The 23,633-nt window shown below is 50.5% G+C and overlaps 1 protein-coding gene across 2 annotated transcripts; it reads right to left on the bottom strand.

Annotated features, from left to right (window-relative positions):
* Positions 1-827: 827 nt before the first annotated feature.
* Positions 828-23,357, bottom strand: BCL6 (BCL6 transcription repressor). Of its 2 annotated transcripts, none has more exons than XM_088025074.1 (10): positions 23,279-23,357; positions 12,696-12,734; positions 11,704-11,875; positions 9,939-10,160; positions 7,357-8,328; positions 6,815-6,999; positions 5,245-5,412; positions 4,026-4,156; positions 3,771-3,908; positions 828-2,041 (listed from the first exon to the last, which is right to left on the bottom strand). In XM_088025074.1, exons 3-10 carry the CDS (start codon positions 11,862-11,864, stop codon positions 1,898-1,900), a joined length of 2,121 nt encoding a protein of 706 aa, XP_087881200.1. In that variant the 5' UTR covers positions 11,865-11,875; positions 12,696-12,734; positions 23,279-23,357; the 3' UTR covers positions 828-1,897. The 2 variants fall into 2 exon arrangements, with proteins under 2 accessions (XP_087881200.1, XP_027956682.1); XM_028100881.2 differs by lacking the exon at positions 23,279-23,357 and adding an exon at positions 13,921-15,787.
* Positions 23,358-23,633: the final 276 nt, after the last annotated feature.

Below are 23,633 nucleotides of genomic sequence, written 5' to 3'. Positions count from 1 at the left end.
TTCTTAGGTCTCATCAATCAAACTTGAACCTTGGGGCTTTTTGAGGTGAAACAAAACTGGATGCCAAAGCAAGCTAGGGTGAACTTATGTCTGAATCATGGACTCATAAATGATCTAGTTAATCTAAACCTCTCATGGACAGGTTGGGAAAGGGACACAAAGGGGAAACGGTTGTCCCAGGTCACGCAGGAGGAAATGGCTGCCTTCCACCAGAGTTCTCTGGACAAAGAGCACTTCTCCAGGGATGGAGGTTTGCTTGGCTGGTTGCCATTCGTAAAGCTTCTGAGTCTATACATACCTGTCAATCATCAATCACACAGCAGGTACCAGGCTGAGAAATGTATGATGGGGCCAGACCTGACTTCATACTGTCCCCTGGACCCCAGCAGAGAGAAATTGTTTATGAAGCCAGGAGGCAAGAGGAGCCTTCACAGAATGGGCAAATTCTCCAAGACACAGAGAAGGAAAGGAACGCCTATACCTTCGTGTCAGAAGGGCAAGAAGGGAAATCACGAAAGCTCAGCCTAGAGCTCTGAGTGAAAAACAGACAGAAGCAAGAACCAGCCAGAAAGAGAAGGTGAGAGGCAGTCCATCCCACACCCCCCACCGGAGTTCCTCACGACTAGGGTCTGGAGCCTGCAGCCCGTCCCAGTCTGGGAGCCAACAGTGGGTCTCAGTGTCCAGGAGCCAGCCCCAGCCTCAGCCTGCCCGAGGCCCCAGCAGCCACTCCTCTCCATGAGCACCTCCCGCGAGATTCAGAGCCAAGGAAACCAGACCCATTCCAGTCCTGATCCCAACACAAGGAAAGACCTCTGGAACGAGCCCACTTGACTTTTCTACATTTTATTCTTGTATTTGTACAGCTATATTTTACAACGCGGTAATGCAGTTTAGACACAGCCAAACCCTGTCTCCGGAGTAGTTCTAACACAAGCATGACGCAGAATGTGATGAGACAAACATTCCCAAAGAGAGCTTAGTGAGCAACAACTTCAAGTCCCTGTGTCTGCCTACACTTCAGAAGGGATGGCACGCTTGTCCATCACTGAAAACTTCCATGAAAAAAGGCACCGTAGGACACGTTGTACAGGTATATACAAACCAAAAACTAGAACAAAACTACACATTTTTCCTTCGGTAGCTTTTTTTTGTTCTTTTTGTGTTTTTTTTTTAATACACACTTTGTAAATTGTAAACCTTCACTTGCAAAAAAATACAAATACACTGAGGCATTTTAGACAAAATATTTTCTTACTTATACAGATGCAATACTTAAAATATTCTCTTAAGTGCTCTTTCTCAATAAAGATTCTCAGATCCGTGTCTGCCTGCAGATACAAAATCGAGCCTTTAACGCAGTTTTATATTTTTAATATATCTTTTTTAGGTTTATATATATTTATTTTATATATATATATATTTATATATTTACAACTCTGCCATATATTCCTTCACCTTTGGTTAAAAAAATTAAAGCCCTCTCTTTGATAACATACCGAAGTCTCTTCTTTTAAAAGAATGCACATTTACATACAAAAGAAACATCTGTCCCCACAAAACATATACATTCCTCATTTTGCAGACCAAGTCAAGTCAGAACTTTTGCATACTCCCCCACTTTGATATATAAAATGATTTTGCTTTTTGCTGACATGGTTTGCCTTACACATAGGAGAAGAAGCAATATTATTTTCTTAATGTTTTATGGCAGTGGGGGAAGGGGAGCTGCCTTGGCCCCCAGTCCCCACGCCCCTCCCCCCACCCCCACCCCAGCTATGATTTGCACTAGTGGATGAAAGAGGCACTACATCATGGGATGAACATTGTAAAGTGTTACAGTATCCTTTGGGTAGATTCTGAGAAGGGACTCGAATGGAAAGCATCAACACTCCATGCTTCAGCAGGCTTTGGGGAGCTCCGGGGGCAGGTCAGTGGCGGACACGCGGTATTGCACCTTGGTGTTGGTGATGGCGCCATGCTTTTGGCGCAAGTGAAGACGCAGCTGGCTTTTGTGACGGAAATGCAGGTTGCACTTCTCGCACTGAAGGAAAACCAGAGGCAAACTGTTAGCTGTCACCAATCCCAGGAACGTGTCATTGCTCGAAGACCCAGAGAAGGAGATTCTCCCTGTGAGGGATCGGGGCAGCTCTTCCCTCTGGAAGGCCAGGTTAAGAATTCTGGCTCAATTCAGCTAAGCGATAAGTAAGCTTTGTGCAAATGTCCCTTCGCTGTTTTCTAAAGTGGTGAAGTATTGCTCCTGCTTTTCCCCAGCCAAGCACATCATTTCTCTCCGTTGGCCTTGGCTTTCCCTTCAGTGAAGGACTGAGTCGACAGGCTCTGCAGGTCACTCTTAACTTGACATTGGTGCATCTAAACTTCTAGCAAATATCTATTGTACTCTTACTGTGTGCCAAAGACTATCCTGACACTTGAACGAATTTGTTAACTGAAAACAACAACTCCGTGGGATAGGTACCATTATCAGGCTCATTTTATAGATGAGCAAATAAGGGTATCGAGAGGAAAACTAATTTGCCCAAGAACAAAAAGCAAGTGAGAAGATACTCACTCAGGAACTGATAAACAAGTGGATGAAAATACCTACATTTTGCAGGTTCCCATTTGCGATATGGGTTAACCACTCATTGGTTCGCTCTTGTGTCCATCACTCTCTACAGTGATGCCTCAAACCCACCACAGCAGTGTCACTGAACACGGTGGTTTCCATGCTTATAAACCATGGGACTCTCTTTTCAAATTCAACAGAAACTCAAAAGGTAAAAGAGGCTGTGGGGTTGACTGAAAGAGCACAGTCTGAAAACTGCTCACCTACAGCATCGTTATCCTTTTATAGAGAAAGAAAACTGTGGTCCCGAGAGAGGGTCAGGCTTGCCTATGGCCCTAAAAAGGGTTGGTGTCAGAGTCAGAATAAGAACCAGATACCCCAGCAGCCCGGCCAGGATCTCTCCCCTCTATAGCAGAGATAGAAAACTATTTTTAACTGGGAAAGAGCCGGATAGTGAATATATCACAATAATGACTCTGCCCCTGTTGTAGGAAAGTCCCCATGGATAATACGTAAACAAATGAACATGGCTGTGTCCCAATAAAGCTTTGCTTATGGACATTGAAAATTAAATTTTATATAATTTGCACATGTCACAAAATATTATTTCTCCATCTTGTAGCCATTCAAAAATATTAAAACCTAGCTCATGAAATGTTCAAAAATTAGCCCGCAAGCCATGGTTGGCTGAAACCCTCCTCCAGAACACTAGGATCCCAATGGCCCATTCATGGTACCCTGTTGTGTTGCTGGCCACCTGTTCCTTCTTATAATGGCCTTTTCCCTGCCTTTTTTCTCTTATATCACCACTTTTTTCTGATTCTCCTCCCACTCCTATGGCTGCCCCTTCTCAAACACCTTCGGTCCTCTTAAGTAGACATCTAGTCCAGCATAGAGGCATACTGTAAGAAGCCAATTAGTGTGGAATGAATGAATGATTCCAAAATCGATGTAGCTATAGTTTGGACCTCTTTCCAAGGGCCCAGATCACCTAGCCCAGTATCCCCACTTTACAGATGAGCAAACTGAGACACAGCCAATGTCCAGCAGTGTGTCTGACAACCAGCCCTAAACCAGGTCTTATGGTCATTAGTTCAGTGGTCATCCCACTGTGTGCTTGAGATTGGAGCAAACAGTTCTGCTGCCTGCCCCTCCCCCACAAGCCCCTCCCAGGCCAGCCGCGGGCCACAAGAGGCTCACATACATGGTAAGGTTTCTCTCCTGTGTGGATTCGCAGGTGGCTCTTCAGAGTCTGAAGGTGCCGGAAACGGGTGCCACAGATTTCACAGGGATAGGGCTTCTCTCCAGTGTGGATGAGCACGTGGGCACGGAGGTGGGCCACCTGAATGGAAGAGCAAAGCATGAGAGGCTCTGTTGGGGTGGGCTGTGGCCCCCTCCCCTGGGAGCCCCTCATCAGCATACAGAGGCTGAGGGGTCTTTTCCCCATGGCCCTGCTCACTTGTACAAATCTGGCTCCACAGGTTTCGCATTTGTAGGGCTTCTCTCCAGAGTGAATTCGAGTATGGGTTTTCAGGTTGGCTGGTCGGTTGAACTGGGCTCCACAAATGTTACAACGATAGGGTTTCTCACCTATTCCCGAAAGAAAGGGAACAAAGAAAGCTATATTTGACGGAGGTCTCCACAGTCCTGGGTGCCTGGATCTCAGAGCAAACTGCCCTTCCTGGGCCACCTCAGTTTTCTCTCCTTTGGAAGATGTCTGAGAGAGGATCCAGGGGGCCTGCCACCCTCCTGCCCTTGCCAAACACACACCATGCCACCACAGGCTGCAGGCGGCCAGGGTCAAGGAGCAGGCTAGGGCAGAGGGGACACAACACTGGGGGTGGGACAGGGAGGGGGAAGGTTCCAGGAGGCCTTGGAAACAGGATGTCATTAGGATCATCTAACTGCAGACTTGGACAAGTCACTCTCCTTCTCTGGACCTCAGTTTCCCTCTCTGGAACTTGAGGGGTGAATTTAGATGACAGAGTCAGTCTCTGCCAGCTCTTCCCTAGGACTAGACTGATTCAGGAATCAAGCCCTTCACCAGGAAGAGACAATCAGGCTGCTCTAGTTTCTCTTTTAGAAAAAAACATGCTTTTCCGCTTGTGGGAAAGACAGCTGGATTCCATTTGCAAGAAGCCTGGGGCCTGAGTCAGAGTAGATGCTCAGGCTGGGGAAGCCAATAGAAGGGCTGAGCCTTCCTTCGTGGAAAGTTTCTGGGATAACGGACACATTTAAAATACCAAGAGAGAGTCAACTTTGGACAACAGTCGGGTTATTAGAAGCTACCTGGTAAAGGAATGTAAGTTGATAAGGAGCAAGCTCTGAGAGGAAATCAAGAGGCTTTTAATTTTTTTTTTCTGGGGTAACAAAAACCCTATCTACTTTGCCTCTCTCAGCCTTAATTGCTTCGCTTGTGCGTTGGGATTAACACTTCTGCCCCAGCAATGCTAGAGAAGCAGGACAGAGCGCCTCGGAGAAAAGACAAAGAATACAGGGAGTGGAGGAGTCGCTAAGCAAAGACACGACAGGGTTAGGCCCACCTCCAGATCAGAGCAGGGCCTGCTCCCTGCCCCCCGGGGGACCAAGGCCCCACACTGCTTTCTCTAGGGTCCTCCCCCCACCCCCCCCAGGAACCCTGCCCAGCTGCGGCGGGGGGGGGGGGGGGGGGAGCATACCCGTGTGGACGGTCTTGTGGCTGGCGAGGTTGCCCTTGTAGCGGAAGGAGGCCTGGCAGCGGTCACACTTGTAGGGTTTGTCACTGTGGGTCTGCAGCGTGTGTCTCTTGAGTGAGGCCTCCTCAGAGAAGCGGCAGTCACACTCATTGCAAAAGAAAGCCCCGTTCTCTGTCGGAGGTGGGCGGGGAGGCGGGACACCACCATTAGAACGGGGAAGGGATGTAGGGCTCCAAGGCCACGCCCCTTTGCAGTTGCCCTCAGGGCCATATGGAACCCCCAAGCTCCACCCACCCGACATTCTGGGCTTGTGTGAGTTTTATTTTTCTGAGCATTTAGAGTCTCCGTCATGGAGGAGAAAGGGGACAGAGTTGAATACTAAGGTACAGAGGGGAAACTCAAACCAACAGCTACCCAGATGGCCTGTGCCAACTTCAGGAAAGCTCAGCAGAGCTCCTCCTCCTCTAGAGAGCTCTGAGAACTGGCTTTTCTTCTCAGTTCATTGTTTTATTTACATCCATACACAGGAGCCCTCGAGCAAGACCCTTCACCTCTCTGAGCCTATCTGTGTCTCTATCTCCAAAATCAGGATAGTCAACCCCCAGGCTGCCCACCTCACAGGAGTATACTGTATACCACAAAGTGTTCTAGGAATGTGAGGTATAAAATCCAATGGTACGTGGAGGCCATTAAAGGAGGAAGTGACCGTGAACAGGGTCACCCTGTATCTCTCTGGATTTCATGTCCCCCAAACACTTCTATGAGATTGGGAGAGCCAACAAGGATGGAAGTAGAAACGGCAGCCCAGAGAAAAGGGACTGGATGCAGAGAAAAGGCAAATAGCCAGGGGGACAGATGGGGACAGTCTCTGCTCTCCCAACTACATGTCCACAAGCCTGTGCCAAATCTCATGGTGTAAATAACTGATTTTTCCCTTCTGTTAGAACATTTTGAAAATGACATGTCCATGTCACGGGGGCTCACCCCTGATTAGGTATGACTGGGCTATCCTACTGCAGCCAGAGCTTGAGGGAAAAGACAGACTTTCTTATCTAATAAAAACTGGGGATGCCAATCACAGAGTGTCCAAAACTTCAGTTTAATAATTCAGCTCAACTAACCTAATTCAGCTAACGTCAGCTGAGCACCTACTCCATGTTAGAAACTCCCTCGGACCTATGGGAGACACAGGCACGAGGCAGGTCAGCGGCTTGTCCTTACAGAGCGCATGGCCTAGCGGGGGGGCCAACCCAGGTCAGTCCTGGCAGTTGGGTCCTGAGGGACTGAGGAAGCTCTGGGAGTTAGAGCCGCTCCCCCAGGCTATCTTGGCTACAGTGCGCGTGAAAAGGGGGTCATTCTCTGTTACCCCAGACTAACTCCAATACCTCATCCCTTGCTCGGATCAGCCTGGTTCAAGAGGTCAAGAGTAGGGGGACGGGCCGGTGATTTTAAGGGCCAGTGACCTTCTAGTCGGGGACCTCTCCCAATCAGTGACAAGAGCATAAGTGAAATGGAAACGCAAACCCCACAGAACAGAGGCAGGGGCCTTCCTTCTCCCCGGGAAGGGACGTACCACAGCTGGAATCCGAGTACTCAGACTGGGTCTCTCCCATCTCCTCGGGGAATGTGGGGCCAGCGGTGTGGAGGCACATCTCTGCATGCTGTGGGGACTGAGAGCCGCACGACGTGCACTTGGGGGGGTGCAAGTAGAGCGGTGAGTGGCTCTCGCTGTTGCTGCGGGGGGAGCCTGTCAGGGACCTGTGGGCAGGAGGAAAGAGAGCCTCAGCAACTGGAGAGGGTAAAGCACTCCACCTGGCCTGGATGCTGCCCCCTCCTTCCCATGCTCAGGTGAACCCAGAGGCCAAAGCTGGGCCGCCTCCCTCTGGATCCGGGACCACAAAGTTATCCTTGAGCCCACCTCCAAACGGCGCATGCCCTGAGATCACTGATGTTAATATGCTTCCTTACTGAGGCCAGTTCAGTCAGTGGGTACTTACTCCACACCCATAATATACCCAGTATTCAGGCAAGAAAGGACACAGCCCCTGCGTCCATCGGAAGAAGTGACCCCCGTGGGAAGCCCTGACCCCAGGCCCAGGAACCCTCTGAAAGCACCTATTGACGATGTTATTGAGCCGGCTGGCCTGTGGGATGGTGGAGTCCTCCCCGCTGACACTGAGCTTGGTTGGGGACTGGAGGTCAAGGCTCTCGGGCTCCATGGGTGGCTGGCAGGCCGGTGGGGCGGTGTAGGCTCGAGGGGAGAGGCGGCCCAGCTCGGCCTGCTCGGGCCCCTCCGGTTTGGCATTCTGGTTGAGGCTGTTGAGCACAATGAACTTGTATTTCTTCCAGTTGCAGGCTTTGGGGTCGGTGGGGCTCTTGGCTGGAGGTGAACCAGAGGTCTGGAGGATGCAGGCATTCTTGCTACTGCAGGACTCCGTGGGCGAGTTGGGCTGGCAGTCGGACTTCTGGGGGCTCTGGGGGCTGACCAGACCCTTGCGGTTCAAGGGTGCACTGGGGGGCTCGAAATGCAGGGCGATCTCATCCTCTGAGGAGGGCCTCTCTTCCTCCTTGCCAGCCTTATCACAGGGGAAGTATGGGGCATTCCGGGCTGAGGGGGCGGCAGGCTTGGGGCCCTCAGCCACGCCGTAGTGCATGTCACTGCGTGTCTCCTCTGGGGCTGCCTCCTTGGGTGAGTAGATGCTGCTGTGGCAAACACTGGGAGTTCTCTCCAGGGCCGGCCGGCTATAGTCACCAGGGACGGGCCTGGCACTATCGCAAGGGTGGGCCCGCTCCTTAGGGAAGGGGTTGGCCACAGGCATCCGGGCATCCCGCAGCTCCTCATCAGAGAAGAGGAAGCTGCTGACAGGGAGGTGACTGTAGACGGGGTAAGAGGCCGGCGGGGTGGACAGGCCGCTGTACAGGCTGGGGGCAAAGGCCCTGCTCTCACACCCCGGGGCATTCCTCAGCGGCAGGTTATTCTCCACCACCTCACGACCCCGATAGGCCATGATGTCTTGGGGCATCAGCATCCGGCTATTCAGAAACTCTTCACGGGGAGGCTTGATGGCAGGAACCATCTCTGCTTCACTGCAGGAGAAAACAGAGAGGAGACCCGGGCCTCCAAATAAGAATTGTTGAACAGAGGACTTTCTGAGCGACACTGGTGTTATGTAGCCACATTTGTGCTTAGTCAGCTAGACATGAGGGATGTGGCTCTGGAATAGGGAAATCCTCGCAGTCACAAGGCCTTTATGCTAGAAATCTAGCAAGCTAGCCCGCAGTGCGGGAGACTGGACCCCGACAAGGGCAGCGAGTCAGCCCCGCAAGCTGTGCCTGCTTAGACATGCGATCACATGTTTAAGCCACATTCTGTGTATATGTGTGTGAATCTGTAATTCTTCAGATATTACAGAATGTAAAGCTTTCAGAGCCCTTAGTTCATCCATGCAAAATCCTGCAAAGGAAGAAAGGCATTACTGTCTCCATTTTACACACATGGAAATGGAGGCTCAGGGAAAGAAGAAGTTACACAATGCATGTTCAGAGGGTCACAGACAAACTGGTGGCCCATGGGAGAAAGGACTCAGCCTGTAAGCTGCCTAGAGTCTTGGGAGGAGTTTTCTTTGGAGGACCGGCAGCAGCCAGACCTGCTTTCCAATCCCAGCTGGGCCACTTAGCGGCAATGGGCCTTGGAGCAAGTTGCTTCACCCCTCCAAGCACAAGGCCTGACCCAGAGAAAGTACTCGAAAATGACCGCGATGATGACCTCGCTACCATTATCACCCACAGGAGACAACGAGCTCTCGCTGCACATACTTGAAGGGATGTTATGTGGGCGAAAAATAGGCCAGCTCACCATGATCACAGTTAACAGAGCTGGAACCAATGAGTGAAGGTTAAGAGGGCCAGATTTCAACTCGCCATCAAGAGGAGCTTTCTAACGGTCCAAGGTAGTCAGTGCGGCTCTGGGAACACTGGGTTCCTGACTCCTGGAGGTGATCAAACAGAGGCTGAAAACCTTTCTGTTTCATAAGACAGACAATCACCCTAGAGCAGCCTAATCAAATGGTGCTAAAAAAGTCAAGCCCCGAGTTTCTGTTCCACTTAGCAAAGCCCTTCACTTTGTGGGCTCTCAGGTTCCCCCGCTTTAAATGATGGTCATGTCCGACCGGCCTTCAAGGACAGGATTAGACCCAGTGAACTCAATTTAATGCAATAAATATCCTCTTCTGTAGGAGCAGGGCAACAAAAAAGATGAGGAGAGCAGCCCACAGTCTGGCAGGGGAACTAAGGCACATATGCAAATCATTATAACAGAAGTCTAAAGGAGAACTAAAACACATATGCAAATAGTGAAAATAGAAGGAAGGTCTGAAGGACAGGCAAATGGCTTAGGGATACAGAGGGAGAGCTGAGGGAGGAAGAGTGGCAATTGGAAAACGTCCACAGAGGAGCCAGCTTCCAAGCTTGGCCTGGTGGGACGGGTGGGAGGAAAGGGCCCATCCAACAAACGAAAAAAGCAAGAGGGAATGAATGCACAGGGCATATCTGGGTAGCAGTGCAAGAATTAAGAAGGCAGAAGTGTGCAAAAGCTAGCGGAAACGTAGGCTGTGGCACATTGTAGAGGATATGCATGCATTATCAAGAATTTCAGATGTCTTCCACTCCCAAGGGCTTCTCCCTCCGTAGCAGCTCACCTGGCCTTGATAAACTTCCGGCAAGTGTCCACAACGTGCTCCATCTGCAGGTACATTGCCGTTGCCATCACGGCCATGATGTTGCCCTCCCGCAGATTGAGCCGGGACGTGTACATGAAGTCCAGGAGGATGCAGAACCCCTCAGGATTGATCTCAGGATCCAGGTTGATCACACTCAGGTTACATTTCAGCTGATCCGTGAAGATGCTATAGAACAGGCCACTGTAACACAAACACAGGTGTCACAAGAACAGACAGGACGGGCAATCAATTACAGTCAGTGTCAAGGCTCAGCTCCTCTCCCCTGGGCCTCGCTCCAGAATTTCCACGGCAATTAATAATAACTGCCATATACAAAGAGCTTACTAAATGCCAGAGAGTCATTAAGCACTTTACATACATTATACTGTGTTCCTCACAACCTTGCAAGGTAGACATTATCATTCTCCCCTCTACAAATGGGGGAACCAAGATCAGAAGGTAAATGATGTTCTCAAAGTCACAGAAGCTATTTTCCTTATCGTCTTAACTGCATGGATTACCAGAGTGAAATTTAGCACTCATTTGCAGTAACCATTTTTAGTCTATAACTTTGAGATAAGCATTTCTCTTCCTATTCCAACACATGATCCTTATTTTTAAAATGCCATTGTCTGTTTTTAGAAACAACTTGGGTATCAACGATAAATAAATAAAATGGTGCCTACATCTACAGTCTACTGATTTTCTAAAAGTCCACAGACTTCCATAGGGTCAATATTCCTAGGAGACACAAGTCAAACCTCAAGCTGTGCCTCCAGGGACCATGTTGTCTGGTAGAGGAAAGAAGGCTCAATTACAAGTCAGGATTTGGGCTGGCATCTCAATGCTGCTCTTTCTGAATGGGTTGCCAGAAGTGAGCCAGACTTTAACCAGTAAGTAGCTGTGCAACCTTGGTCGAGATACTTAACTTCTCTGCACCGTAGTTTCCTTCCCTGCAAAGCAGGAACAATAGCGTCTACCTGACAGGGTCGTGCATGCCTGGCACAGAGTAAGCTCTAGGTTAGCATTTTCTATTACTTTTATATGTCTGTAAACCTCTGTTCTCATCACTACTAAAACACAGGCGTTTGCTGTACAGTTTGAGTAAGCTCTCTTCTGGCAGTAGAGATCCTCAACTTTACATCAGCTCACCTATCTGTATCTTCGTTTTATTGTCTATAAAAGAGAAGTAATTATGCCTCCATAACACGGAAGGCCACTGCAGGGATTCAGGGAGATGATGTAATATGAACTAGCTCCAAAAACTTGAAATACTCAACAAATAGGAAGAATCGGCTGGCTCTCTCTCCCTAACTTACACACATAGCCTGAAACACCCATGGAAAGAGAGCCACAGGATAAAATACATGCAATTATAGACTAAAAGGGCAAAAGACTTCAAATTCACTTGCTTCAAATACCGAAAAACCCCCTTTCACTTCTCCTTTCTTCACTGGTTAACTGAAGTTATTCTCCGTGTTTGTTCCAAACACATCCTTTCTTGAGACAGTCTACCATTTCTGCTCCCTCTCTTCCCACGGAACAGAAACTCTTTCTTCTCCAAACATGTGTTCATTCATTCGTTTCCTGGGAACCTACTCCACCAGGCCACATGCGCTGGCGGTCTGGAGACAAATGAGATGTAATTCTAAACACAGCAAAAGGCCCACTCGATCTGCCTTTCTACCTGCCCACACCATCGCCGCCCTTCTATACAACCATCTTTCTCCTCCCAGACCCTCACCTGCAGGCCATGAGGACTGTCTTATGGGCTCTGAACTGCTCATGGCTCACCACGATGACAACATCAGTCAAGATGTCACGGCTCCGGAGGCGATTAAGGTTGAGAAGAACGTCACTGGCATGGCGGGTGAACTGGATACAGCTGTCAGCCGGGGAGGCCATTTTGTCTTCACCTGGAAAGAAAAGGGTCAAAATCTTGTTGAGTTCTCCAGAACCTGATTCCTGCTCTACCAGGGCTGTGAAGACAGGTGGCGCAGCCTGCTAACACACCGAGGTCCCTTGTGTTGGGTCTTTGACCCATTTGTGGGCCCATCTCTGGGCATTACTGTTCACATCTGTAAGATGGGAAAAAGAATCTTTCTCTAACAAGTTGGAATAGAAAGCCCTTTCAGGGAAAGCGGAAGTGAATGAATATTTGTAGAGTGCTTTTCCCACATACCCCGTAATCTGCCAAGCGCGGAGGGGCAGTGAGGGTGACAAACCACGATTTGAAGGTTAGCATGCCAGCTTTATCTTTTGCTAGCTGTGTGACTTGGGGCAGATTGTTTACTGTTCCTGGGCTTTGGTTTCCCAAAATGGGAGGAGTAATACCTATGTGGTTGTAAAATTTAGAGATCTGTGCCTGGTCCATAGTAGGTTCTCAAAAATTGCAGCTATTCTCATCAGGATCTCATTTCATTATCCCAGCCACCATCTGTTTCTTCCTCTTTTAGGATTTACAATTGTCTGAATGTACTTCGAGCTCCTGGCACATTGCTGGTGCATAGTAGGTGGCTACATTGGCTTGGAACTAAGAAATGAGTGAGGGAATGAATGATCACAGGACAGTTAAGACAGTCTAACACAGGGGTAAATGGGTGAGGGAGAGGGACTCGGCCATCCTTTCTCTCATCTCATGAAAAGTGGCCAAGTTCACAGCAACACATGCATCGGCAAAGTCAAAGGAAACAGTTTGTCCATAAAATTTTAAAGCATATAATTAGATTTACTTACCCAATGCCTTGATTCACAGTCCAAAATTTTGCTTAAAATCTGCAGGGAAGAGAAAAAAGCAAACAGAAATTGATTCCATGAATGTTAGATTGTCCACTATAGTCTTATTTTAGGACACACGTATTTAGTTTTCCTTTGATAGCTGCAGCTTGCCAGCTGGAGCGGTTTTACCACAAGCTAGCAAACATTCTTCCAGCTCTGCTCTTACGGCAACAACAGGCACCCGGAGCTATGCGATCGTCATGTTTTTGCCCTGAGTACTGGGAACACAACTGCACACATTAATTATATGTACACATACACATGTAGTTCCTTTGTCAAAGTAGAAGATGCATACCATCCAAAGGCCACTTGTGTTCATGGGAAAGAAAAATAGAAGGAAAGTGGTTCTTTCAGTATTAATGAGAATGGTCCTTCAGGGGCCTAAAAACTCTGGACAATCTCCAAAACCTGCTAAAATATTATCTTTCGAGTCTTAGAATGATTTCTCAAGGTCTCCTGGGGTCACCATCCTTATCCCTACTTCACTGGTGACGAAAATGAGGCTCAGGGGTTCAAGTGGCTTGGGTAGGACAAAAAGCCAGGCAGTAATTCCTGATTGTCTGAACACTTAAGACTAAATACAGGATCTGCAGAATACACCCAGAGATGGCGTGTCTACGCTTTCCTTGAGTATTTTCGCCTTTTTCAAAGTTTCCTCTTCTTTCCCTCCTGGGTCTGAGACCGGATAGAAGGCCACAAACTTCCAAGCTTGTGCTCCCCCTGCTGGTCAAAGATTTAACTGCGTGCTTTAGCTAAGAACTGGCCAGGGAGCACTCATGGAATATGTACCCGCTCCAAATTTTTGTTTCTCTAAAACAAAATAATTTCAAAGCACAGGTGGAAGACTCTCATTTATGATCACATGTAGGCTGCAAAACAAAACAACATCTGAATCCTCTTCCACTCCCCCTTCTTTTTTTTTTTTTTTTTTTTTTTTTTTAAGCATAGCTCTTTAGAGCCATTTTCTGGGTAAAGGGGCCTGAGGCCAGGGAGGTCATGTTGGGCCACGTAGATGGTTAGTGGCCCGGCCCTCGGTCTTCTGGCTCAAATTCCTGTCCCTCTTCCAAATCAGCCTACGTGCTGTACAACATGCAAGACAGCACCCTAATGTGGGTGAATCTCATTTTTAAGTTCTTTCCCCCACACAAACACTTTGCCCCCATTCCAGGCTGCTGAATCTTACCAAATGAGCACTCTAAAATGAGAGGTTTCCTTGAGTCTGTAACCAAACACTCTGACATTTCTCTGTGGTCCCAAGTGCCAGTCACTCAATCCCATCGGCTTCAAGGTTATGTGCATGTGAGTGAGTGAGGATGCGGGAAGGGGATGGCTGAAGGGAGAGGGCAGAAAGAGACGAAAGAACCTATTTCCTCCTCTCCCATCCTAACTCAAGATGGGCAAAGAGAGACACACTAGATTGGTCCTAACCAAAGTTCAGTGATTGTCTCCGTTGAAAAAGAATGCTGACGACATGTGAGAGTTTCATTTATAAACAATCTCCTCTTCCCCCATGAAAGACATCCCTAAACACTTCTGGAATACCTAAGGCTGCCCTTTAGCCAGCTTCAACCACCAGCTCGCTTGTGAATTCCCAGTCACAGACTTTTGGAACCATGGGAAGCCCAGATTTGCCATTTCACCTTGGCAAATGGCAATGACTCATTCCATATGCAGATTGAAACAAACAGACAAAACATTCCCCATTCCCAGGGGTCTACTGGTCAGCCTGGCCCTGGGGCTGGGCCATTTTCATCCTCCCCCTCTGCCTGGCTTGGGCAAAAACAAATGCACATCTGCTGAGGCCCACAGCCCTATTAAGTCCACTCCTTCTTCAGCTAGCTCTATCTTTGGAGCTGCCACAGCTAGCGAGTGTGTGTTATGGTGGATGTGGGAAGCCATGCCTCCCTCTAGATGCTGCAAGTGTGGAAGCACCTAACAGCTGCTTTGGTTCTTACAGACCACTCAGCCCTTTCCCATCCGTTACTGTATGGGATCTTTATTACAGCCCTGATTAACTGAGGCTCCACCGGATAAGCCTCGCCCAAGACTGAAAGCTAATCTCCAGCAAAGTCCTGGACAAACTCCGTCACCTAGCTTCAGCCATCCCACCGGTGCCACGCGCAATACTCATAACACGAAAACACTTGCCAAGAGAACAGGGCTGTCAAAGAGAAACTGATAACTGCAAGGGCCCAGACCTGGACTCTCCGGATCACCAATCCCGCCCCAGCCGCAGTAACCACCAAGCCAGACCTAAACGTGGTCTTTCCACCCACACACTTTCTCTCTTCTGCCTTTTCAAAATCTCCGGATTTGCAATTAGGCACCTTGAGGAGAAGGCAGATCTTTTAAAGGAGTTGGAGAAGAAAAAAGAGGGACCCTTCCCTCTAAAAAAAGGCAGAGGGAAGAGAAGACAGCAGAAGGCGAAGGCGGAGACAAGAAAAGAGGTGAGAGAAGGACGAGAAGCGAGGTTAAGAGCGAGAGTGAGCCAACACGAAAGCCCCCATCCATCCTTTTCCCCTGGCTCCTACACTCGGCGGGCACTAAGCAGCCGTTTCCTCCCGCGCTCGCATACCGGGACACACACCCGAGCCCTGCGCTCCGCGGCAAGCCCGGGCTAGATTCGCCCACCCCGTCCTTACCGTACCTGCCCGCCAGGGACCGCCCACCCCCGGGCGTTCTGCGGGCACCGCTGCCCATCTGTCGCGAAGCCCCCGCAGGCGCGTCGGAGGCCCCGTGGTGAGATCGTGGCAGCCCTTAATTTGGTTACATTAAATAAAACGTTTCGTGCACTTCGGTAGCTAACATTGTGTGTGCTTTTTTTTTTTTTTTTCCTGTTATGCCGTCAAGGCAGGGGGTAGTGAGGGGAATGGCACAGCCCTCTCATTCCCGGAATGTAGTCGATCTCAGCTCAGCGGATTTCACAGAACACTCTGCCTATCGCCGGCTCCAAGGAGAAGTAACTTTCCAGGAAGCTGCCGGCACCCGACGGCCGCCAGGATCGCCGCCTGCGCCGCGAGGGCCGCCGGGGATTCACCCGGGGGACGGGGGCGGGGGGGGGGCGCCCGGGGAGGCTCGCGGGGAATAGGCACACTTTCCCCTAAATCCCTCGCCGGCGCCCGATCGAGGACTTTGAGTTCACCCGGGCTAACCCCTACCCGTAACAGTTTTTATAAATGGGGAAAGTCGCACAAGTTAGTCGCAGAGCCAGTCTAGAACCCAGGAATTCGGGTCCAATCTGAGGCTCGTTTTATGACTTCAAATTGCCCAATTCTGGCCTGTTTGCCTAATGCGTCATTTATTTATTTTTGCTTTTAGCTTGCCTCCTCCCCCTTTAAGAGGGTGGTTGGGCCAGCCGTCAAGGTCAAAAAGATGGGAGTCCCTAGGGCTGAGGGTCTCCATCCAGCGCGCGCCAGACGACTTGTAGGAAAACCAAACCGAAAGCCCCTTCCGCCTACGTTGGCAAGTCCGGGAACCCTGCTAGGCTCGGTTTCCGCCCAAAGTCTTTACAATAGGAGCTCCCAGGCCGAACCTGGCCAGGTTTCGGGATTTCGGAATCCGATTTCCCCGAAACCGTGGAGACCCGGTAAGGATTCCGCAGAGGCCGGGGCGCTGACCTCTGCGCGCGCACGGGCGCGCTCCAAGGACGCCTCGCTTTCTCTGGGCCTTCCTTGGAGTTATAACCCCTGGGCTCCCTCTCCTAACTGGTCCTACTAGTGGGCTCCGAGAGGAATTTTCCGGGGCGGGGGGCTCGAAAGACGCAGCGCCTAAGGCCGCAGTCCAGTCCTAAAACTGGCGGGTGGCGTCACACTGCGCCGCGCATCCCATCAGCGGCGGAGGCGGGGTCAGGGCCGTCGGTAAAGACTGGGCCTCGTCGGCCTCATAAAGTCCTACTTTGAGACTTTGTTATCCCTTCGCCGGGTGGAACAAAGGTGAAAGCGAAGGTTGAAATTTAATATGGAATGGGGTGAGTATCTAGGAAGGTAAATTAAAATTAAGTACATGCACTTAATGGAAATTAGGATTCCCGTGGTTCCGGGAGCTCAAACCTAATCATGTCTTACCGCTGCTAAACACTAGAGAGAGCCCTCCATCAAGGCTTGAAACCGACAACCCGCATGTAGCCCCGCCTCTCCTTCCCATTGACCTACTTTAGACACAGTCTCCAGATTGGGAGAACGCCTTTCGCACAGCCTCCCCCCCCCCCCCCCCCCCGCACTGCGTCCCTTCTCTAATCCCGGCCCGCCGTTGGATTATTGGTAATCTAATAACTCGAATAACTCGCCGAGAAATCCAAAGGAGAATCTGGAAGTGCAAAGCAGTGTTTAGGGGTAGGAACTAGGAATTTTAATAAGGCTCGAGCTGCCGTTGTGAAACCAGCCATCAGGGCTCCTGCCGGAGCGCTCCCTTTCTGCGCAGCGGCTCAGCTAACTAGCTGCTGCAGTTTAGCCACGGTGGTCCAGCGGTAGGTGGTGGGGTTAAACCGCGCCGTTGTTTTTGTTTTAAGGGTGAAACACTCTTCGCTGTCTTGACTGAGGGGCGGGAGGGCGGAGGAGACGACAGTAAATGAAAGCGAATTTGATAACGCGGTAGCCTCGGCAGTCGCTTTGGGTGACCGAGGTGTTCGGGGACATTATGTCCTGACTTTATTTCTATCACGTTTCCTGCCAGTAGAGCTTTTTCAAGCCTGCAAGCTTCTAGGAAATGCAATAAAATAGAGGGATGTGTCTTATCATCAAGATCTGAAGAGGAGCTGCAGAAGGGACGCTCTCCATGCTCCCAGCTCGCGACAGCCTTCCAGAAAGAGCCGGCAGACAATGCCAGCAAACCACGTCCCCGGGCAAAGATATCTCGGCCATCCAGGCTGGACTGGGCTCTGCCTTTGCAAAAAGGCTGCCGGCGGAGGGGAGCGGCATGATGTTCCCAAGCAAACAATGCCTTTAAAAATCCGATCTGGACAAAAGTCAGCCAAGGTCTTTATTCACGTTAATGAAGATGGAAGGCACTAACTGTCCTTGGAAAGCGATGAGTCAAACTTGACCACTCTTCAAACACATCCCCAGATTCGTTTCCAACCCGAACAGAGGCGCGTTTCTCCGACGCGGCCTCCGACTGCTCCCGCAGTGGGAGAGGCTGAACTTGATTTCCTCGGACCAGGACGGTGGAGACCGCAGCATCTCCCAAGAGTGTGCGCGCCGGCGGTCGTCGCTAGGGGTCGCCGGCACCCCTACGTGCCTTTGCCATCTTAAGTTTTGAACTCCGAGAAAATAAAACTTTGCTTAATAAGAAGCTATTGTGGCCCAAATTCTATGAGGATTACACCTGCCTGTCCATATGACCCCCACCCCCCACCCCTGACACACACACACACACACACACACACACACACACACACACACACACACCTTGATCTCTCGCCAAGCCACCAAGCAGTTTGGAAGGAAGGGGAAGAGGGTGATTTCAGAATTCAAATGTGAGCCTCGGGCTCTGCAAGTCTAGGACTGGGACTTAATCACCCATTAACACAGGCACACCCCTCAAGATCTGGGACCTCCACCCCTCAGCCCTGCGGTAGGCTTCCCGTATCTGTCACTGAAATCTTAGGCCATATTTTCTAGAATTCCTCCAAGACATCTGGGGAGCTGTTTCCAGCTACGCTGACGTGAGACATTAAAATCGTGGGTCTCTCTTACTGCTGTTCCTTTCTCTTAGATACTTCAAGGGAGCGGAGATACACTCGCCTTTGACTTTAAGTCACTGACCTGGGATTCAGAAGGTAAAAATCTGGTCCCAGTTAGGGTGCTAACTCACCAGCAACAGGCCCCCCTCATGAGGCCGCCTGTTTTTCTCAACTGTGAAGTTTTATGTCCTAGAGCCTCCAAGCGTCCCTCCACTACCCACTTAACCCAGGGAGACGCTACAGTGACAGAAAGTGTGTTCAAAACGGGTTATCTTACTAAGGTTCTCTTAGGGAGGCACATGCCGGAGGCTTCCGAATTTTCATCCACCTTACCAAAATTTTGGAGGTCAGATGTCATCCTCATTGGATGTTGCCCTCCTCTGTCAGTCCTAGCACCTGGTAGGGATACTTGGGAGACCCGAAAGTAAGAGGGTCTGTCCACCGTCCTAGGCCCGCGGGGCGGGGGGGGGGGGGGGGGGGGAGGGGGGAACTCTGCTAGAACCTACCACTAGGTGGCAGACTCAGTCCGTTCGAAAATCATCGCGCAGCCATAGCCTTCCACAACAGACTGCCCCCCACTATTTTTTTTTTTTTTTGGATCTGTTAGCGGGAGGAGGTTGCCTCTATAAGCAACGCTGCAAAACATTTAATTTACTGGACGTAATTCCGTTCTTCCCGATGCTCACTCCTCTAGTAACCACAACGCGGTCTCTGGAGCAGCGTTCATGTATTATACGTTCATTTTTCCAGCCCGAAAGGCTGAATGTATTAGAAGGGAAGGAAAGAGTGCGCTTGTCTTTAAAAAGCAGAATGGAACTCGAAGGTATTAGCAGAGCTTCTTGCCAAACACTGGTCGACTAGAAAAGAAAGTCGGGAATAAACTCGAGAGAGGGGCCCTGGAGGCCAAGGGCAGGGTTCCACCCAGGCTTACAGCGCTCGGTAAAGGCGGAGGGTGGGGAAAGGGGGGCTGAGTTTTGTCTTTGGCGGGGCTGCCGGTCACAGACTGGGAGGCGGGGAGAACTGCGAAGAGCCATTCCTGGCTTCCAGTGGGGCGAAGAGAAAGGGGCCGGCTTCGCCACAACACAGCACCCTCGCTCGGATCACTGCGGCGGCATTCCCACTTGTTGCGCAGTGCAGGAAGCCGGCACGCGCCACACTACTTCGACTCCCAGAAGGCTCCAAACCCAGCTACGGACCAGCCTACCATTGCCCCACGCCACAAACCTCCGTCCCCAACCCAGCCCCCAGTAGACACCACCATCACCGCCAGCAAAACTACAGGACTTCCCATCACTGGTTTGTTTTTACACCGACACATTCCTCCTTATCTCAGTGTCAGACTGGCAACAGAATTCAGGTGCTCTGAGAAGTCAAGTCCAAGGCGGAAGGAGGCTACCTCCGTCTGGAGAACTCACCTCACCTACTTCAAGCCAACTAGGCAACCCTCCCCGCCCGGGCGCGCGCGCGCGCGCACACACACACACACACACACACACTCGAACTTCTTTGCCTCTTATGACACTCTCCTAGCTGGAAAGCAACGCTTTTCCACCCCATTTGAGAAATCAACTACAAAGTCCTTTTTTTAAAGTTAGTTTTATCTCCCCTTTCTAAAGAAAAAAAATCCTCATAAGGTCATTTCACAATGTTTTTCAAATATTTGACTTTTGCAAATAGAGTTTCACCCACCAAGGGGTGGCGCTGCCGCACTACCTCCTCTGAATCTCTTCAAGTTTTTCACAATAAAGTGGGTTGTGAGGGTGGCTACCGGGCAGGGGAGAGAGGGAAGGAAGGATTTTGACATCTAGTCCTGGCTACCATTTACTCAACCAATAACTGGAACTCTCCAAGGCTCAGCAAACGACAGCTTAAGAGTTTAGAGTCCCATCCCTGTCCAGCAAACCCAGAATAAATTGGAGAGTCTTTTCAAGAAAGCATGGGGTAAAACCCTTCACAATTGAGCACAGAAGAAAAGGCCAATTGGAGAATTCCCTCTTCTGGCTTCCTTCTCCTTCAAGCTGCCCAGTTTACCAACAGCTTCTGGCCTTATTGTCCCTATCAACAGACCCTTAAAAATCAGCCAGTGCTTGGGCCTGCAGTATTGGAAAGTCTTCCAAATTGGATATTGGAAACTTCTATTTATAAGTGGGGGGAAGGGGAATATTTCCCATCTACAGGTTTCTATTTCAGCCTGAGGACCCAACCGGAGTCATTTTAGCAAGGGAATGCCCATCTCCTGGCACCCTCTTTCCATTTCCTCCTCCCCCCAGAGACAGTATTCTTTCTCCTTACCCCCCCAAAAAGGTATATATTTTAAAGCAAGAATGTGATTTCACCTCATTCCTTTGAGCTCATGTTTGCTACCTCCAGGAATAGCGTGTGGACTAGGGCCAGATGAACTTCAACTTGGGCTGCAGATTTACGAGGCTCTGTTCCAGTGCCAAAGGCTTTTGGTAGTAAATAGTGAGCAAAATAGATACCTGTCTCCTGACAGATCTTGCCGGCCCCCCTCTTATTTTTTTAAGTTATTTATTAAAACCACACACACCTTGCAAAGAAAAAGGGAAACTGGCAGTCTCTGTAGAGGAAGCTGGTGGCACTGCTCAGAGCCACAAACTGTATTTCTAAACAGCCCTTTCCCTGGTTCCCTCTGTCCTGCCCCAGTTTTTTGGTTTTTTGGTTTTGTTTTGTTTTTGACAGAAAAAAAAAAGCATCTATTGATACTTTACTTAAAAAAAAAGTAAAGAGTTACAAGATTTTCCTCCTGGAAACTATAAACTGAATGGGGAAAAAAAAATCCATAAAAGATTAAATCAGTTTCCTGTGGCTACTGGTGGTGGGGGAGATGACCAGCTCTCTGTGGTGGTCAGGAACCCAGTAACAGCTCTGGACTTTCAGTACCCTATTTGGGGTCTTTCTCCCGGTTCAGCTGCTGGACCCCCACCACCGCCTCTTAAGCATTGCAAAGGGGGGCACCCAATAAAAGGGTTCTTTTTCATTTTTTTTTTTTTTTAATCTATTGGGTTGTGTTTTTGTTTTCCATGGGGGACCTTTAAAACTCATTATTATAACACTAGATCCATTTTTCGCCAGAGTTCCAATAACACGGCATCATAAAAGCAACGCAATCCACAGTTCTCAAGACACTGACCACGGTCACTACCTCTCGCAGCAGGGTGGCCCCTAGCTCCCGCTGCCCAAGAGCGCAGCCCATTTCCGAGGCTCCAACTCCCCACCGGCTCCCGCCCCGGGCCGCCGCCGCCGCCGCCTTCCCCCATTCTTACTCCCTCGAGGAGAGCCACAGGTTGCAAATCCAACCAACCTCGCAATCCGTTTTTGCAAAATCACTCACAAAGATCTCCCTTTCGCGCCCGCGCCCCCTCCTCCCGCGCCGGGTCCCTCATCCAGGGCGACAGCGTGCCCTTCTCTCCTCCCGGGTCTTGCACGTAGGAACGCGGGCTGGGGCTGTTTGTTTTTCCCCTCGCCCCGTGCAAGGACCTCGGGAACCTGAAGCCTGACGTCGGCTACTCTCCAGTCTGCAGTTGTCTTTTTACAAAGCTCGCACCATGGGAAAAAATAAGACAAAATTTAGGAGAGGCGGGGGAACAGCCATTGGGAGCTAACACCGAGTCACGCAGCGCCCAAAACACAAACACCGCGACCGCCAGAAATCCCGCCACCTTCCCGCTTTGCTGGGCCGTCCTGTGAAGGTTCCCGGAGTCCCCGCATGCTAAACGGCACCGCAGGTGCAAACGCGCACCCCTTTGCCACCCCCCCCCAAATCCCTGTCCCGCCACCAGCCTCTCGCCTCAGGATGGGGAGAGGGAGCGCGCGGGGGTTCCCGACTCCCTCGACTGCAACCAAGGAAGAATAATTTTCAAAGTATTCAACATCCCCGCCCCCAGGCAAGCTAAACCTCCCCCAAAACACAGGGTAAGGGGACACCAAAACACTCGGATCTCGTTAGGAAGATCGCGGCTCTAAAAGGAAATAGTAGAAACGATACTTCAACTGGGCTTATCGGGGGGGGGGGGGGAGAGAAAAACAAAACCCGAGGAGTTCGCTTGCATTTTTCCTCCCAAATCTCGGCTCCGAGGCAGGGAATCTAGAGGAGCGAGGCCGGTGGAAGGGAGCCAGCGGGGCGAGCGAGCGGGCAGCCTCCCTCCTCGCCTCCCGGAGTCACCAAGAAGGACGGGAGAGGAGAAGGAAGGAGAGGCGAGGGAGAGGAGGAGGGAGGGAGGGAAGGGGAGGCAGGAGCGAGGGAGCGAGGAAGGCAGTTTGCAAGCGAGAAAAGAGGGAAAAAACACAGTCGCCCGAATCCAGCGAGATCACAAGCCGTACGCAAGCAGCAGCAGAAAGAGCGAGAGCGCGAGCGCGCGTCCTCTCCGTCGTCTGGGGCCAGACAGCCCCCAGACTTGCCCGGAGCACCCCCCAAACACTGTCTCGTCCTCTGGGCTCCGGCCGCCCCCTAATTCCCCTCCTTCCTCTCCTCCACCTCCTTTTCCAAAATCAAAACAACACAAGGGAGGGTGGCAAAAGCCTCCCCAAACCGGCCGATGCACTCAAAGACAACAAGAATAAAATAATAAATATATAAAAATCTATATCCTAGAGTGGGAGAGACGTGGGACTAATCTTCGGCATTTATTTTAACACCTGACAGCTAGAATAAATAAATATATACATTTATATCAATAGATACACATAGGAAACTTGGAGCCAAAGCATTTGGCAAGAGCGGAAAAAAAAAGAATTAAAAGGTAAAATAATGATCATGAGCAGCGGCGGCGGCAGCGGCACCAGCGGCACCAGCGGCGGCGGCGGCAGCAGCAGCAGCGGCAGCAGCAACAGCAATAATCACCTGGTGTCCGGCCTTTCCTAGAAACTTCTTGCATCACCACTTCTAAGAACCCCAGTTCTAAGAATCAACAGAGCTCAATTCTCGGAATTTGAGCTGCGGACTTTACCACTGCTACGTGGCAGGGGAGGACTCGGTGTCAGCTCCCCGGGACTTTTGCCTCTTTGGGCCCATGGAAAGCCCTCAAAGCCAAAGTGTTTTTCCAGTTCTCGGCAGATTTCGAGGTCCTCAGCGGCTAGGCGTCTCAGATTTGGAGGTTCCGGTTCGAGGCTCGAGGGGCCAGACGGCGTCCCTCCCTCCCGGGGCCCCGCACGATGGTACGGCCTGCTCCGCCAGCGTCACGTGGGCGCCCCCTCTG

Source organism: Eumetopias jubatus, unplaced genomic scaffold (assembly GCF_037043125.1).
Source record: "Eumetopias jubatus isolate StellerSeaLion01/CBP00866 unplaced genomic scaffold, mEumJub1_p1.0 scaffold_1, whole genome shotgun sequence".
In the NCBI taxonomy this organism is placed as follows: Eukaryota; Metazoa; Chordata; class Mammalia; order Carnivora; family Otariidae; genus Eumetopias; species Eumetopias jubatus.
The sequence above is the reverse complement of the archived record's forward strand: the minus strand, read 5'-3'. Positions and strand labels throughout refer to the sequence as shown.